General features: G+C 33.0%; 2 protein-coding genes across 3 annotated transcripts; one reads left to right on the top strand and one right to left on the bottom strand.

Moving 5' to 3' along the window:
* Positions 1-444: 444 nt before the first annotated feature.
* LOC119667873 (G patch domain-containing protein 1 homolog) lies at positions 445-3,659 on the bottom strand (the record flags this gene model as incomplete). Its single annotated transcript, XM_038077212.1, has 4 exons — positions 3,529-3,659; positions 2,012-3,472; positions 1,719-1,947; positions 445-1,663 (listed from the first exon to the last, which is right to left on the bottom strand). Coding segments are annotated over exons 1-4 (2,967 nt in total), but the record flags the coding sequence as incomplete, so codon positions are not given.
* Positions 3,660-3,743: 84 nt separating this feature from the next.
* LOC119667872 (dynactin subunit 1) lies at positions 3,744-8,717 on the top strand. 2 transcript variants are annotated; one of them, XM_038077211.1, is made up of 4 exons: positions 3,744-3,952; positions 4,052-4,145; positions 4,201-5,591; positions 6,028-8,717. In XM_038077211.1, the coding sequence occupies exons 3-4, from the start codon at positions 4,233-4,235 to the stop codon at positions 8,413-8,415; spliced, it is 3,747 nt and encodes a 1,248-aa protein (XP_037933139.1). In that variant the 5' UTR covers positions 3,744-3,952; positions 4,052-4,145; positions 4,201-4,232; the 3' UTR covers positions 8,416-8,717. The 2 variants fall into 2 exon arrangements, with proteins under 2 accessions (XP_037933139.1, XP_037933138.1); XM_038077210.1 differs by having other exon boundaries at positions 3,745-3,952; positions 4,052-4,132.
* Positions 8,718-15,463: the final 6,746 nt, after the last annotated feature.

The raw sequence follows: 15,463 nt of genomic DNA, 5'->3' as shown, positions 1-15,463 counted from the left end.
TAATAAAAATCTGTATATAAATGCACTAAAAAAATTTAATTAAAAAATAAAATAAAAATGTGCTAAAAATAGCTGTATTAAAGTATCAGCTAACAGCACTACAAACACAGAAAGAACGTGAACAAAAATTATAATATAGACTAATATGTAACAAAACTGTTCGTGTTGAAATTATTGAAGCCAAAATCCATCGCTAGTTTTTGAATATTATAATATATTAATATAATATAATAATAAATAAAAATAATAATAAAACAAAGTTTACTGTTCGAATCAGTTATGCAATTTTAGTTGTATAAAGTCAGTTTTCGATGATAGACAAGTGTAGGTTTCATTTTACTAACCAATAACTATAAGAGCAATACTATTTTTAATTATATTTTGCCAATGTTTAATGCATATAATTTTATTTATAATTATTTATTTTTACTTTTTATGTTTTTTACTTTTATGTGATTTTTCTCTTGACTTTTTTAATTTCTTTTTATCTCTTTTCTTTTGCTTTTTATGTTCTTTACTTTTACTTTTTTTTGTCTTTTTAGACTTTTTCTTATGCCTGCTAATGTCACTGCTTATAGTACTGCTACTACTATTAGTATCAGTATCTGAGCAGTTTGACTTCTCCACCCATTCCTCCACAATATTCTTTTCGTATTTACTCATTTTTCTGTTCATTATATGTTGTAGAATTTTTTCGTCAATACTAGTATTATGTGTGTCATCACTATCACTTAGTTTCTTTAATCTATCTGGAATTTTTGGCCCGTAGAAGTCAGATTCTTCTACGTTCTGCGAAGAACTACTTTCCATACGTTCACTCTTTGACTTGAAAGTTATTTTATCAGTGTTTACCTTGCCAATCGCTGAAACCTCAGAAATCGTTGAAGTCGTTGTATTTGTTGTATTTGTTGTATTTGTTACATCAGGTTTTATATCCTTTTCATTTTCTTCACTTAGTTTATTAAAAAACATTGCAAAAATGCCTCTTGGTGGAGAGTTATTCCTTAGTAAATTAAGAGCAGCGGAAGAATTTGGTTTAGTGAAAATTGTTTGGGGTTCGTCAGCAATTTTTGTAGATTCTTCACATTCTTTACTATCATCATCATCTTCATTTTCATCATCACTATCCTCAAAAATAGCTTTAAATAGTTCTACTTTCTCCGATGCTGGTTTGTTTTTAGTTTCTATCACTTTTCTTTCCAATTCTGTTTTTGGCGGATTAACGGTGCGATTAGTTGCTAACCCTACTTGTTGACTTATAGATTTATTTTCCGTTATTGGGATTTCAACTTGATCAATCACATCGATTTTTGGAGTTTGAGTATATAAACTAATATCAGTTTCTGCGTAGTAAGAGGGCTCATTTTGTTCTTTCATTGGTTTTGGTTTATCAATTCCTTTTGGAATTATAACAGGCGTTTCGAAATTTGCTTTTGTATTAATTGAACCTTCAAGGTAATCAAAAATTGAAATTTTTGGTTTTTGCGGTTGTTTTTCCTCTACCATTTTGCCACCAAAAGGTTCAGGCACATTAAAGCGTTTACACAAGAGTGCATTAGGTTTCCACATGGTTTTTGTACGTTCTATAATTATTTTTTTTACATCACCCTTAGTTATTTTATTTGCCTGTTTTTCGGCATCTAAAGCAGCTTCAGATATAAATCTGCAATATAAAAATATAATATTATTTGATGTAGTTTCAAAATTGTAAGACTTACTTGTCGAACATTAGTCCTACATTTGGTTTATAAATTTTACGTGCTTGTATAAATTCTTTTTTCTCCATTTCACGATCGAACTCTGAAAGTTGCAGGGGCTGAATTTTTCTAAGAAACTCCGTTATTTCGTCCTCATCTCTTAAATTTGCCGCTAAAAATTCTTCATAACGATTTTGCTTACTTTGATCACTAATAAATGGTTTGAATTCTCCACTTATTTGCGTAATTCCTGAATTTAAAATAGTTAATAATATAATTATATACTATTATAATATGAAATAATAATGACATACCTAAACTTTCACTCTTTTTCGCTACCTTTGCTATCATATTTTCATTTTCTTTTTGTACTTCAGGCTGGATTTGAATGTTTGGTACATCATTTTTTTCCTCTCCTTCGGAAGTTATAACACCGCCACTTGTGAAGCTACTGCTTTTAGCACTTATTTGCTCCAATAGTTTTAATGTCTTATCATTCCTTTTTTTATGATTGTCTTGAACATTTTTTAAAGACGATGTTGTTTCCTTTTCAGAAGTTATTGGATGCTCAGCTTTATTTTGTTTGGAATATGCAGGTTCTTCATTTAAAAGTTGTGTTCGCTGTTCGGGATTCATGTCATGTCTACCTAATCCGGACTTCTTCATATTTTTCTCAATATTTATTTGTTGTGCCCTAACTGGATCTAGGGGCGCAAAGCGAGTTCTACGCTCCAACCAATTACGTGGTCTAAAATCAATAGGTAAGTCAAGAATGAATGTAGTACCTTTTTGCATACCCTTTGTTGCTTCATCAAACCCATCGATAACTTTTTTGTTTTGTACAATTTTCTCAACTTTTTTCACGTGTTTCTTATTTTCTAAAGAGAAATCATATTTAGACATGTCATCACGTGCATATACATCTTCGTCTTCTTCTTCCAATGCGCCCACACCAAAAGCTTGACCAGTAATAGATAATTTTTTATTATTTTTATCCACTACTTCTAATGGACCAAAAAGATTAAAATGTTGACCGCTACCAATGCTTATAGTACTTTTGGATAGCACAGGTGTGCGGTTCAAGCCGGTATAGCCTAAACCATAACGGTTAGTTTTAATGGTGCAAAAGTAAGGTTCATAATCATCAGGTGCAAAAGTTATTTCATCATCGTCATCCTCATCCTCGTCCACTTCTGATTCATCACTTCCTTTTGGTTTTTCTAAAACTGAGTCACTGCCTTGTTCATTAATATCGCAACCATATCGTTGCATTAAATACAATTCACGTTCATTACGCTTTTTACTCTCTTTCTTTTGCTTTCGTGTTTGTCTTGGGCCAATACCTTGTCCTGGTCGCCAGCCCATGCTTTTTAAGATACGCACAGCCACTTTATCTTTTACAGGTTTAAGTAATTGTTGCAAAACTGGCACACCAGGTATTGATCCAGCACTAGGTTGCAAAAATTTTCGTTTTCTATTGCCTTTGTCATCTTGCACAAAATCTTCACGAGCCTGCACACGCTGTGGTGCTATCCCAAATTCACCTAAATCTTCATCATCCATAAAATCTTCAGGACGTTGCTTTTGCATTTCTGTTGCTTTTTCAGTACGAGAACTTTTGAAGCTTTGCGGTGTCCAGCCCTCCAAAGAACCCACTGTGTTCCAAAATCCAGCACTAAAGCCGCCTGTGAATGCACCATGAAATCGTCTTTTACCATTCTCATCTGTAACAATTTGTTCTTCTACAGTTATTGGCTTTTTAGAAGGTACTTCATCTGAAAGAAAATTATCACTAGTGGTCAATATGTGAAATAAGTGAAAATTAACGCACCTTCCTCCAATGGTTCTAGCGGTGTGCCATAGCGTTGTAAATTATCTTCTGTTTCCATTTTGATAATAATTATATTTTAATCGCATACAACTATTACATTACAACAATTATTATCAACAATTGTTATCAACAATTATTATGATTTTTCACAAATTTCTGTTTATAATTTTATCAATTTCACATTGCAAAATCAAAACAATATGAAACGTCAAATTGTAGCTGTGTTTCTTGGTATTTTAGGCGAAATGCCAAATGACACAAACGTCAGACAAAATTAGACCAGCAGCAACTGTCAAACTTGCAAGTCTTGTACCATCCTTCATTTATGTGTTAATATTATAAATTATATATGATTGATATTTAGTACTTTAACAAAAAATATTATAATATTGGAATAGAAGCGGCAAATAAACGAATTCATACGGTAAGTGATTATTCAAAGCTGAACAGGGTAGTGGCACTTTTCATGTCTGAATTTTTGAGAGCTGGTGACTAATTATTTTCTCTTTATTTTGGCTAAAAGTGTAATCGTCTATTGGCTGGACTACGTCATTTTACCGTTGCAGCACTAAATTATTTGCCTATCTAAAATTGTTTAAGTTGTGTAAGTAAAATATGTAAGTTTTTTTTTTTGAAAGTTACTTATTGGAATTATGAAACATTTTCTTTTAGTGTCCGCAATATCGACATTAAAACTGGCCTAAATGTCAGAGAAGAGCTTAAAGGTGGGCGCGCGTGTCGAGCTCACTGGTAAAGATCTGCAAGGCACAGTGGCCTATGTGGGCATGACCAGCTTTGCCGTTGGCAAGTGGGTGGGCGTGGTGTTAGATGAACCGAAAGGTAAAAATAATGGTTCAATAAAAGGTCAATCGTACTTTGAGTGCGCTGAAAATTGTGGCATGTTTGTACGTCCAACGCAGCTACGAGTTATAGCAGCTGCACCAGATGTTAAAAAATCATCTGAGGATGTTACAGATGCCAGCGGTGCAACTGCACCTACCGCCGCGCAACCCACTAGGGCACGGTTGAGCGGGTCACGCGCATCGCTCTCATCCAGTCGCCAATCTTTGCTGGGATCACGCTCACAACTATCCACTTCGTTAACAGAACGCAGTGCTAGTACAGCTAGCACAAATACACGTAGAACTTTACAACCACCGACGGCCACTTCCAAAATAGCCGTTTCTGCTTCAAATACCTCCATACCAACAAGCGACAATGGCGGTAATGGTGGAAGCCCTTCAATTTCAGCTTCAAAAAGAGCATCTTTTGTTGAAACTGGCTTTTTGGAGATTCTTAAACCACAGTTTACATCATCGCAACCTATGCGTTCACCATCCTTTACAGCACCTCCATCGAGTTCATCAGAAGATAAGGCGGCACTTGCGGAACAACAAAAACTTGTTGAAGAATTACGTACTCAAATGAGTGACCTCAACGAGAAGCTGGAAACATTGAAGCAACGTCGTAATGAAGATAAAGATCGTTTGAGAGAATTTGATAAAATGAAAATACAATTTGAGCAAATGCAAGAATTTCGCACAAAAATTATGTCTGCACAGGCACTCTTACAAAAGGAACTGCAGCGAGCTAAGCAAGAAACTAAGGATGCAATCGAAGCACGTGAAAGACATGCACAAGAAATGGCCGACTTGGCTGATAATGTTGAACTCATTACATTAGACAAAGAAATGGCTGAGGAGAAATGTGAAACCCTGCAACTTGAGCTGGAGTCGGCGAAGGAGCGGGTTGAAGAGCTACAGGTAGACTTAGAGCTTCTGCGTTCTGAAATGCAAAACAAAGCTGAAACTTCTATAGGAAATATTTCGAACGAAAGTTCGGGTATGTCGACGTATGAATTCAAACAACTGGAGCAGCAAAATTCGCGTCTCAAGGAAACCTTGGTGCGTTTACGTGATTTGTCAGCGCATGATAAACACGACATACAAAAACTTACCAAGGAACTGGAATTGAAGAAATCAGAAGTAACAGAATTGGAACGGACAAAGGAGAAACTATCAACTAAAATTGACGAACTCGAAGCCACAGTCGCTGACTTGCAGGTAAAACAATTATTTCTTGAAATTATTAACAAATCAGAGTGTTTTGTTTGATAAATGAGTTTCTGTTTATTGTGATTTTTATAATAGGCTTTTAGTGACATCCAAAATTTCCAAAATTTCCAATAAATTAAAATTAAAATTTTTATTTAGAAAATTAAACTCCCAGGTTTACGATTTTCATTATCCTAAAATTTTTGTTTCATTTCAAAGATATCATTAAATATGGCAATGTGCCTAATTGCATTTCTCTATTTCTTTTCTGGCCTACCAATGGGGTGCAGGAGGTAACAAAATTTCAATTTAAGTTTCACATTAAATTTAAGGTTTTGTTATTTCATTTCCAACACAAATCATTAGGATACAAAATTATTTTTGTTTTTATTTATTAGGATTAGGCCAGTTAAGTTTTGTTAATAATTTTTTGTATTTGTTATAGGAACAAGTTGATGCTGCACTAGGAGCAGAAGAGATGGTTGAACAACTAGCAGAGAAAAAAATGGAATTGGAAGACAAAGTAAAGCTACTAGAAGAGGAGATTGCTCAATTAGAAGCTTTGGAAGAAGTGCATGAGCAATTGGTGGAACACAATCATGAGCTCGAAATGGATTTACGTGAGGAACTCGATATGGCCTACGCTTCCAAAAAAGAAGTATTACGTGAGCGAGATGCTGCTATAGAAACAATATTTGACCGTGATCAAACAATCATAAAATTCAGGGAATTGGTACACAAACTTAATGAGCAGCTTCTACAATTACGTGATCGTAATGCTGAGAATGATCAAAAATCTCTACAAGATCCCAATACTAAATTTACTGCAGAAACGATTGACTATAAACAAATGTTCGCAGAGTCGAAAGCCTACACACGTGCTATTGATGTGCAGTTACGTCAAATTGAAGTAACACAAGCTAATGAGCATGTACAGATGTTATCAGCATTTATGCCCGAATCGTTTATGAGTCGTGGTGGTGACCATGACTCGATATTGGTTATTTTGTTAATCTCACGCATTGTTTTCAAATGTGGCATTGTTGTTAGTCAAACACGTGAACGTTTCCCTGCAGTTGACAACGTTTCACGTGAAACAATAATACAAGGTCACGCAGTGCAACAGTATGCATTCAAGTGCCGCCTTATGCACTATATACACAATTTGCAATGTGCACTGCATCAAATACTCTACGGACTTAACAGTTGCCAGCCAGATACTTTACTTCGTGCTGGTAGTTCCTTACCAGAAATGGTAGCTCAAGAAAAGACGATCGATGGCATAATTGAGCTTTTGAAATCAAATCAACTTGATGAGAATTCGACCACTGAGAACATTGAAAAGTGTGTGGCATTCTTTAATGCAATGAATTCTGTACTTTTGGCAGGTGAAGACTTATTAAATGAAACTCAAATGATAAGAGATTGTGTTGCGTCTCTTGGATCGGCCTGTGAATCCATACTAAATGATACAGCCATAGCACGCACTATTATACGTGAGGGCGGTAGTACAAGCGATTCTATTTTATTAATGCAATTCCTTAACGAGAATACGGAATCCATTAAGCAGCAAGTGAAGCTGATCAAACGGCGCTTACCGCAAGATTTGCATGTTATTAAATGTGGCCTTTCACAACACAAACTTGAAGGTATGCGGGTTGTGACACAACAATTGAGTCGCATAATGTCGGCAATGCATCAAGCTACTAAGCAATCGGTGCAAATTATTGTGGCTTCAATTGAAAATGATAATACTGCCGAGCATACAATTGATCACACAAAATTCTGGGATCTGCTCGCGCAATCATGCGAACGTATCTATGAACAGGATGATCGTGGACCGTCACAAAATTTCAAAGGCTTGTTATCACAAGCTAACAGTGATTTACAACATATAGCACAATATTTGTTAGATAAGGAATATGAAATTAATTCGACAGCCAATCAAAAGCAAGAAAAGCAAATATCGCCTATTATTTTGCGGGCACAGGTCATCAAAAAGCAGCTTGAACAGAAGAATGTTTTAGCGGCTACCTTAGAAAATCGCGAAGCTGACATAAAACAACTGAAGTTGGCTGCTAAATTAAAGCAAAACGAACTTTCGGAAATGCAAATTCGCAAAGATTTAGCGGAAAAGAAACTATCTGTACTGCAAAGCGAATATGAGCATGCTGTAGAGAAATGGAAACGACAGTACAATGAAACTGTTGAAATATTGAAAGAGAAAGAAAAGGAATTCGAAGATACTATGGACCACTTACAAAGCGATATTGAGGCACTTGAGAGCGAAAAGAGTACACTACGTGAGAAATTAAAGTTGAACACCGGCACCAAACGTGGAGCAGATTCATCTATGTCACCAGCAAGAGCTGCGCACACCTCAACTTCATTCAGCAGTGATGCACCTGATTCACCAGTTATTGCTGAGGAATTACAGCTGCTGAAAACTGTTCTTAATAATGAACGTAACACACGCTTACGATTACAAGCGCAACAAATACGAGAGAAACTCAACAAATTTGATCCCATCTTTGTCCCACAGCCCAAGGATAAACGTATTACAGAACTTGAAAGTGAATTAACTAAAATGAAGCATACGTGGGCACTTTCCCTGTTACAGGCCGTGCCAAAAACTGCTGTTAGTACTTCCAATTGTATCGCTATGCAACGGAAAAATCAACTGTTACCAGCTAAGACCGAGATCTCAGCGCGTGCTAACAACTTAGCATCGGAAATTTTAACTGAGTATTTCCAACGCAACCCACATCGAGCAGCGTCAAGTGAATTCGCTGCTTTTCCAACAATCGAGGTAAAGCAGATGTTAAAAATTTAGATTTGAATCAAAACTGGAATTGGTATCATTGATTTTGAAATAATTTATTAAATACTTACATACCAATAACAAAATATTTAGGAAAATTATATCAAGTATCTTTGTATACCCTTAAAGCTCTATAATCTAAATGCGCTTAAATTTATATAAGTTATGTATCTGTTCTAAAAGAAACATGTAATATTATTGTGAACTTATTAAAATATCTAAACTCTAATATTATTGCGATTAGTATTTTTGTTCTTTACGTGCTCTTTTATTTTGTATTCAGGCAATGTATTTTCCTGCGTTATTTAAGACTTGATTACTTATTGATATTACGTTTCCAAGTTATAAAAACAAAAAAATTTTAATGTATTCGATTTTTTAAATTAAATTTATTTAAATAAAAATGTTTTATAATAAATACTAATTTAATATTTAAATAATATTATTTCAGGCAATAACTTCTTGGTTTTAAATGATTTTATTAAAAGTTTTCGTCCTTAAGACTATGTTTATAAAAATTATACCGTAATTTTTATTTAAAGAATAAATACACAAATTACCGAAAGGTTTTTGTCTGGTTAATCGTTAAAAATCTATCAATTTTTAAGCCTCATCAGAGATGTGAGTTCAATTTTAATACTGAAAGTATAGTATTTTCACAACTTACTTTTTAATGTTTGCCATTCTAAGCAAGTTTTTCCACAACGCTATATCTTTAGGCCCTCTGCTCCACTGAAAGATGAGGATAAGAGAGAGAGAGATATGTAGATATAGTAAGATTCTCGAAGTAGTAGCTTTAAAATTATAAACTTTGTCCAAAAAAAAAACAGCTGAAGGCAACTAGTAGAAGTAATATAAACGACGATTAATAAGTCTTCTCGCTCGTCTAATTATATTCTTCATTTAAAACCAGATTTCTCTAAAACCTAAATAATACATCATTGCAATAATAAAGCATGACTAAAAAGAATGGCGGCTTTACAAAAGGTAATCAATTTTATGACTACGGCTCCTAGAAAATCATCAAGATGTGTATATCCAAGTATGACCATAAAGAGACGATGCTTTTTCGTTGATAAAACCAAATCACATTTTTTTACAGCATATGTATGTACGGTCGTGTATTGTTAAATCTCAGTAAAGTATTCATCAACGTTTATGTCCTATTTCAAATAAATAAACATTTGTCATATGCACTTAAGCGTTTCAAAGTTAATGTAATTCAAAGCTAAGAGAAGGAAAAGTCTCATACTTCTGATCTAATACTTCCGGTTTGACATCAGATAAAACCAAAAGTATTTTATTTATAATTGTACCAATGAATGTAATTAAATGAAATTCGAAAATACAAAATGAAATGAAAAAATTTTAGTCAGATGAAAGTTCCTTATCATCCATTCAATTGGTGATATGTAGTCTATTGCTCGAAGTCGTAAGGCAAGGATCAGTACATTGATATCATCATACATTAGTTATTTCACACATCCATATTTTCGTTAGTTTCTAAAATAATAGCGGAAACGCTGTTTCAAAACAATATGCCTTTATAATCTGATTAATTTGATTTATTTTTTATCTTCTTTAATGATAGTTTCAATTATTTAAATTTAGGTAATGTCGGTTTAATTATTTTTAATAAAGCAAATATAAGAAAATTGTTGAAGACATATTGGAACAACATATGCATAATAAGTAACAGATTTATCTTTCAAAAGCACCACAGGGCAAAATGTTATTAATTGTCTCATATTTATTGCTAAAAGTATACTGAATTGAACGATTTTCAGTAGCAATGAGAAATAACTATGCTCTTTTAAACAAATTTAAACCAATGAATCATATATAATGTTCTATGTAACAGATGATCTAAAGTATATATATTTTATAACTGAATTGAGATATAGATAAGTTCAACAATTATATTAGCTTTATTAGCAAATGAGAATTCGATGGATTATATATAATAGCTATATATCTAATTAAATTGGTCTGCGTTGGATTATTGTCTTTAGCAACATTAAGTCATACCAATTGAAAGAAAAAAAATTAGAAGAATTATACAAGTACCCATATACTATTAATGAGGTTCAAGTCATACAGAGTAAGATTAAAATTAAGGCTTTAAAAATATGAGGACGCCACCTAGAAATATGACGTTGACAACAAAAAATGCTGTAGCTAAAGTTTTGCCGAAATAGGTATGGTAAGAAATGCCATTGCGCCTTTTAAGCATATTTGGGTTTTCGGTACAAAATACATTAATTTTTTAATTCTTTATTTTAATCCTTTTCAGCGCATTTTTGTATTCGTAATTAAAATTCTCTCAATAATGAGTAATATTAAATATATACCAAAAACACAGATAAACTACTTGGAACTCAAAAAGGAATAAAATATAAGTTATTCCGAGATAAACAAATCATGGAGAAATGGAAAGCCTGCGTATTATCATTAGCAAAAATAAAATTCAAAAACTACTGGGTGTTCCCAGTAGTAGTAGTGGGTGTTATGTGTCAGCCAAATTGAGAAACTAGGTTTGTGGAAATTTATTTTTTGGAAAAAGTCGTAGGAATGTATTGCATAGACATACCAAACTACAATGGTATTCCTGTGATATTCTAGATAAGAAACTCGAACTGGAACTTTAATACTTTGGATGCAGGCACTATATTTGTGAAGTTATTATGCGAGGAGCATTCGATGCAAAATGTTAAAAATCTAAATGGCATTATTCGTTACAATTAATATCAAAGCGGGACTTTTCAAAGAGATCGACATTTTTTCGTCAGCAATTGAGAAAACATCAGTTTCATAATAAGTTGGTATTTGCTTGAAGTTAGTATTTTTAGTCGAAAAGGTTTGTGAATGTATATTTTTTGTCACGCAGGTCCTATTTCAAATACTAGTTGGATGGTAATATTTATATATTTACTATATAATATTTATTTTTACAATATACTTTTAGATCGTATAGTTTTCATAAAGTACGACTTCTATTTAAATATTGAAAAAAAAATTTGGATCAAGCCTTCTCAAATTGTCTAATCATTTGCTTATATGCCTCCAAATCTTTAGAAAAGTAATTTTATGGTATAATAACATATTCGTAAGGAGTGCATTTATTTAAATTAAATTTTCATTAATACAATACTCGTATGTTTTTTACAAAATATTTTAGAATAAAGAAAATATATTAATGATATATATAGCCACATTTTTTTAACTGGATTTTGTTTTTAGCAGTTAAAAACTCTGCACTTAGCCCTAAAAATAATAATGTACTAGAAGTACCAAAAAATAGAAGTTGCTATCAGCGCAAATAGAAGTTGCAAAATGAGGATTGGTCTTCAACGCAGCTAAAGTTTATACTTGTCTGTGGGGCCAAAAACGAAAAAGTTTAATAGTATAAGCCGCTATAATAAAAAAATATTTTACAGATAACATGTACTTTCATTATTCTATAAATAAATATTGTTTGTCTAAAATTGTGCGATTTAAAAGTCATAACTTCAGTTTCAAAGTTTATCACTTTAGCACGACTTAAATGAATCATTGGGCCTAAATGAATCAAAGACTAGCAAGCTGTAAATATTATTTGTATATTATTAAAATAAAAATACTTTACTTAAACATTCTTCTTTTGAACTAGCAGTTGTGATCAATGCATTGTATTTATAGGTGAACACTGCCTGAACACTGTTTTTTATTGCTACCGTTATTTTTTAAACGTATCAATGCCATATAATATTTAATCCTGTACTCTATTCGGTATACCAGGTGTACCGGTATGAAGTGAGCGTAAAGATACAAATGTTCCGACAGGGAAGCCGAATTGCAAACGATATTGGATGGAGATGACACTTTGGGTCAAAAGCAAATGGCTGAAATGTTAAATGTTGCACAACAAACAATTTCTGGCCGTTTAAAAGCTATGGGAAAGATCCAAAAGTGTGTAAAATGGGTACCACATGAATTGAATGAAAGACAGATGGAAAACCGAAAAAACACTTGTGAAATTTTGCTTCAGACACGAAAGAAAATCGGTTTTGCATCGTATTGTTACTGGCGATGAAAAATGGTTTTATTTTAAGAATCCTAAACGGAAAAAATCATGGGTTAATCCAGGACAACCATCAACATCGACTGCAAAATCAGATCGATTCGGCAAGAAGACAATGCTGTGTGTTTGGTAGGACCAGAAAGGTTTGGTGTACCACGAGTTCCTAAAACCTGGTGAAACCGTCAATGCTGGTCGCTATGAACAACAAATAATAAATTTGAACCATGCATTGGTTCACCTGCACACAAAGCAAAACGGGTTCAGGATGCAATCAAAACACTTGGCTGGGAGCTGCTACCCCACCCACCGTATTCACCAGACTCGGCTCCTTCCGACTACCATTTGTTTTCATCGATGGGACACGCATTGGCTGAGCAGCACTTTGATTCCTACGAGGAGGTCGAAAATTGGGTGTCTAGTTGGTTTGCTTTAAAAGACGAACAATTTTTTTTGGCGTGGTATCCACAAATTGCCAGAAAGGTGGTCAAAATGTGTAGAAAGCAATGGCCAATACTTTGAATAAAATGTTTTTTACTTTCCTATTAATAATTAGTGTTTTATTTTCACCGAGAAACGCTCATTTCATACCGGTACACCTAATATATTAGGCGTACCATACCTGTATATGTTAACCGATTTTTGGGGCATAAGCTTTTTTGATATTATCGAAGCATAGTTCTGTTTCAATGGAGTCATTTACTGCCAGAAACGAATGTCCAAGCAACATACAGAACATATCTATAATAGTCTATATGTCATCAAATGTTTACAAACATCTCTGAAGATTACTTATTGAAGTATTAAAATAAATGTATTTTAAGACACAACATCGCTAAAACCCTTCTTTTTGTACAGTAGGTGGAAGGCATCAAAAGTCGCAGTGTAAGATGTGAACCCACTAAAACCACTTCTTAAGAATGGTTATCGAAGATTACAACCGCATTTAGCGATTGTAACCCTTTTCCAGTAATGAAGGGCGGAAAGGAGAGCAGATAGGCTTAGTATTTATCAAGCTAAATTTATCAAAGCTGGGTCTGTAAAACACATTTTAAAAGTATATCTAGTTATATTAACTACTTGCCATTGTGATGTGTAAACATTTTCAGAGAATTTTTTCATTAATTTCAAATTAAGTTTAGTTGGTAACTCTGCCGATTTTAAAATAAAGAGACAATTTTCGTTCGCTCTTCTAAAATGAGTTCCACAAAGTCGACCGATCTTGAGCGTTGGTGTTTGTGACTTTGGCTAACACAAACCGTAAACAATGATTGCGATTGCAACAATAAACTTTTATCATTTTGTTATCTCGTTTAAGATAGATGATCAAGCACAACAAATCTTAAAAATCCGCTAAAAACAATAAAAAATGTATCATAGGCAATAATTCAAGTTGAGTTGAAGACTGAAGACTGAAGACTGAAGACTTACTACGGGAAGGAATTTGTATCGCTTTGTTCTTTTGCCATTGTTTTTCGAAGTCATAATTTCGTGAGTTTGTACCTTTGTTTCCACTTTTGTATTTATTATTAAAACATTTTTTTTTGTTTTTAATTTAGTTAATCTTTAAATGGGGAAGGTTAGAACAAACGAAAAGTTTTCTGACCCTATGGAAGTGCATAAAAGACAATAATTTTTTGTTTACTCAAACGGAACTGTTTTTTATTAGAAAATGTTAGGCCCAGGCAAAGCCTATAATTTAAGAGAACAAAAAAATGTATGCTGGAAATACAAGTATATGCAAGGCAATTTACTTATTATGCTTTTTTTAACGATCGATAGAAAAACTTATTCCTTCCTGCTGTAATTCAATACTAATGAAGTTTCTTATGCATCCGCAGATTTGTACGGTTTAGTTATTATTAGTACTCCACTCTAATTATAGAGCAATGGGTGTATCAATTACTGTTTCACATGATGTTTTTCAGACGACGCTTGATATCGAAATGTTGTACTGTTACGCATAATAAGATCATTCTACATAAAAACACTGTCTCACTTCCTTAACAAATAAGTAAAAGATTGGACGAATTCTGTACATCCGCGATTGATGCTAAATAGCTTTGATCATCTGGTACATAAACTGTGTTATTACTACGATTTATGAGTCATTTTATTTATGGTATTTTCAACTAACGTTTAGTATTATGGACTCATTTTAATAGGATGCATAAACGGTGATTACTGTATGCAAGTAGACAATGTACAGATCCATTGATAAGGATTATAATTTGATTTCCGACAGGATATTTTTTTTTTTAATTTTTTTTTTGTAATATAGTGTTGATATTGCAATCAGTTTACTTATATGTTTAATAATGAGCAATATTATTAATTTTATAAAATATTAAAGGAATCATTCACTAGTTACAATGTAAATCAGATTTGAATACTTTAATGGCTAAATCTTATTGGACTATCAAAGATTTAAAAAACTAATTTCAATTTAATTTCTTTCTTCTCTGTGTTCATAGGCGGCTAATGCAATGTAAGAACAAACTTCATTACTAACAATTTTGAGAGTTTTTAGACTGGAACGATCGTAGAGTTCCAACATTTAAATCTAAGACTATATTGTTTGTTAAAAGCATGGGTTTGGATTCAGATTATATCTCTGAAGTCCATGGTAAGTCAATTTCTTAGGCAAACGCTAGCATCAGGCGTGATAAAACCAGATATATTATTTGGGCTAGGTCAACTACCTAACCCAGTAAAAATCAATCGAGCCATGAATATAAAATAACAGCCTCGGTAGGAATGTCATAAAACAAGCTTAGGTCCTATATGGACTATATAGCTATGGATGATGGTGATGTTAGTTAAGAGTTTTGAGATTATATTTTTATAATTATATTTTTTGAATCGAAACAATCGAAATTTTTTATTTCTAATTCAATACAGATTAAGTATATTATACGCGTATCTAATCATTAAAGAAATATAATTATATGTAGCAACTATATTAATTTTAAGTAGATATGCATATATAATTTTTTGATTTAT

The sequence above is a fragment of the Teleopsis dalmanni genome, chromosome 1 (assembly GCF_002237135.1).
Source record: "Teleopsis dalmanni isolate 2A chromosome 1, ASM223713v2, whole genome shotgun sequence".
Lineage (NCBI taxonomy): Eukaryota > Metazoa > Arthropoda > Insecta > Diptera > Diopsidae > Teleopsis > Teleopsis dalmanni.
The sequence above is the reverse complement of the archived record's forward strand: the minus strand, read 5'-3'. Positions and strand labels throughout refer to the sequence as shown.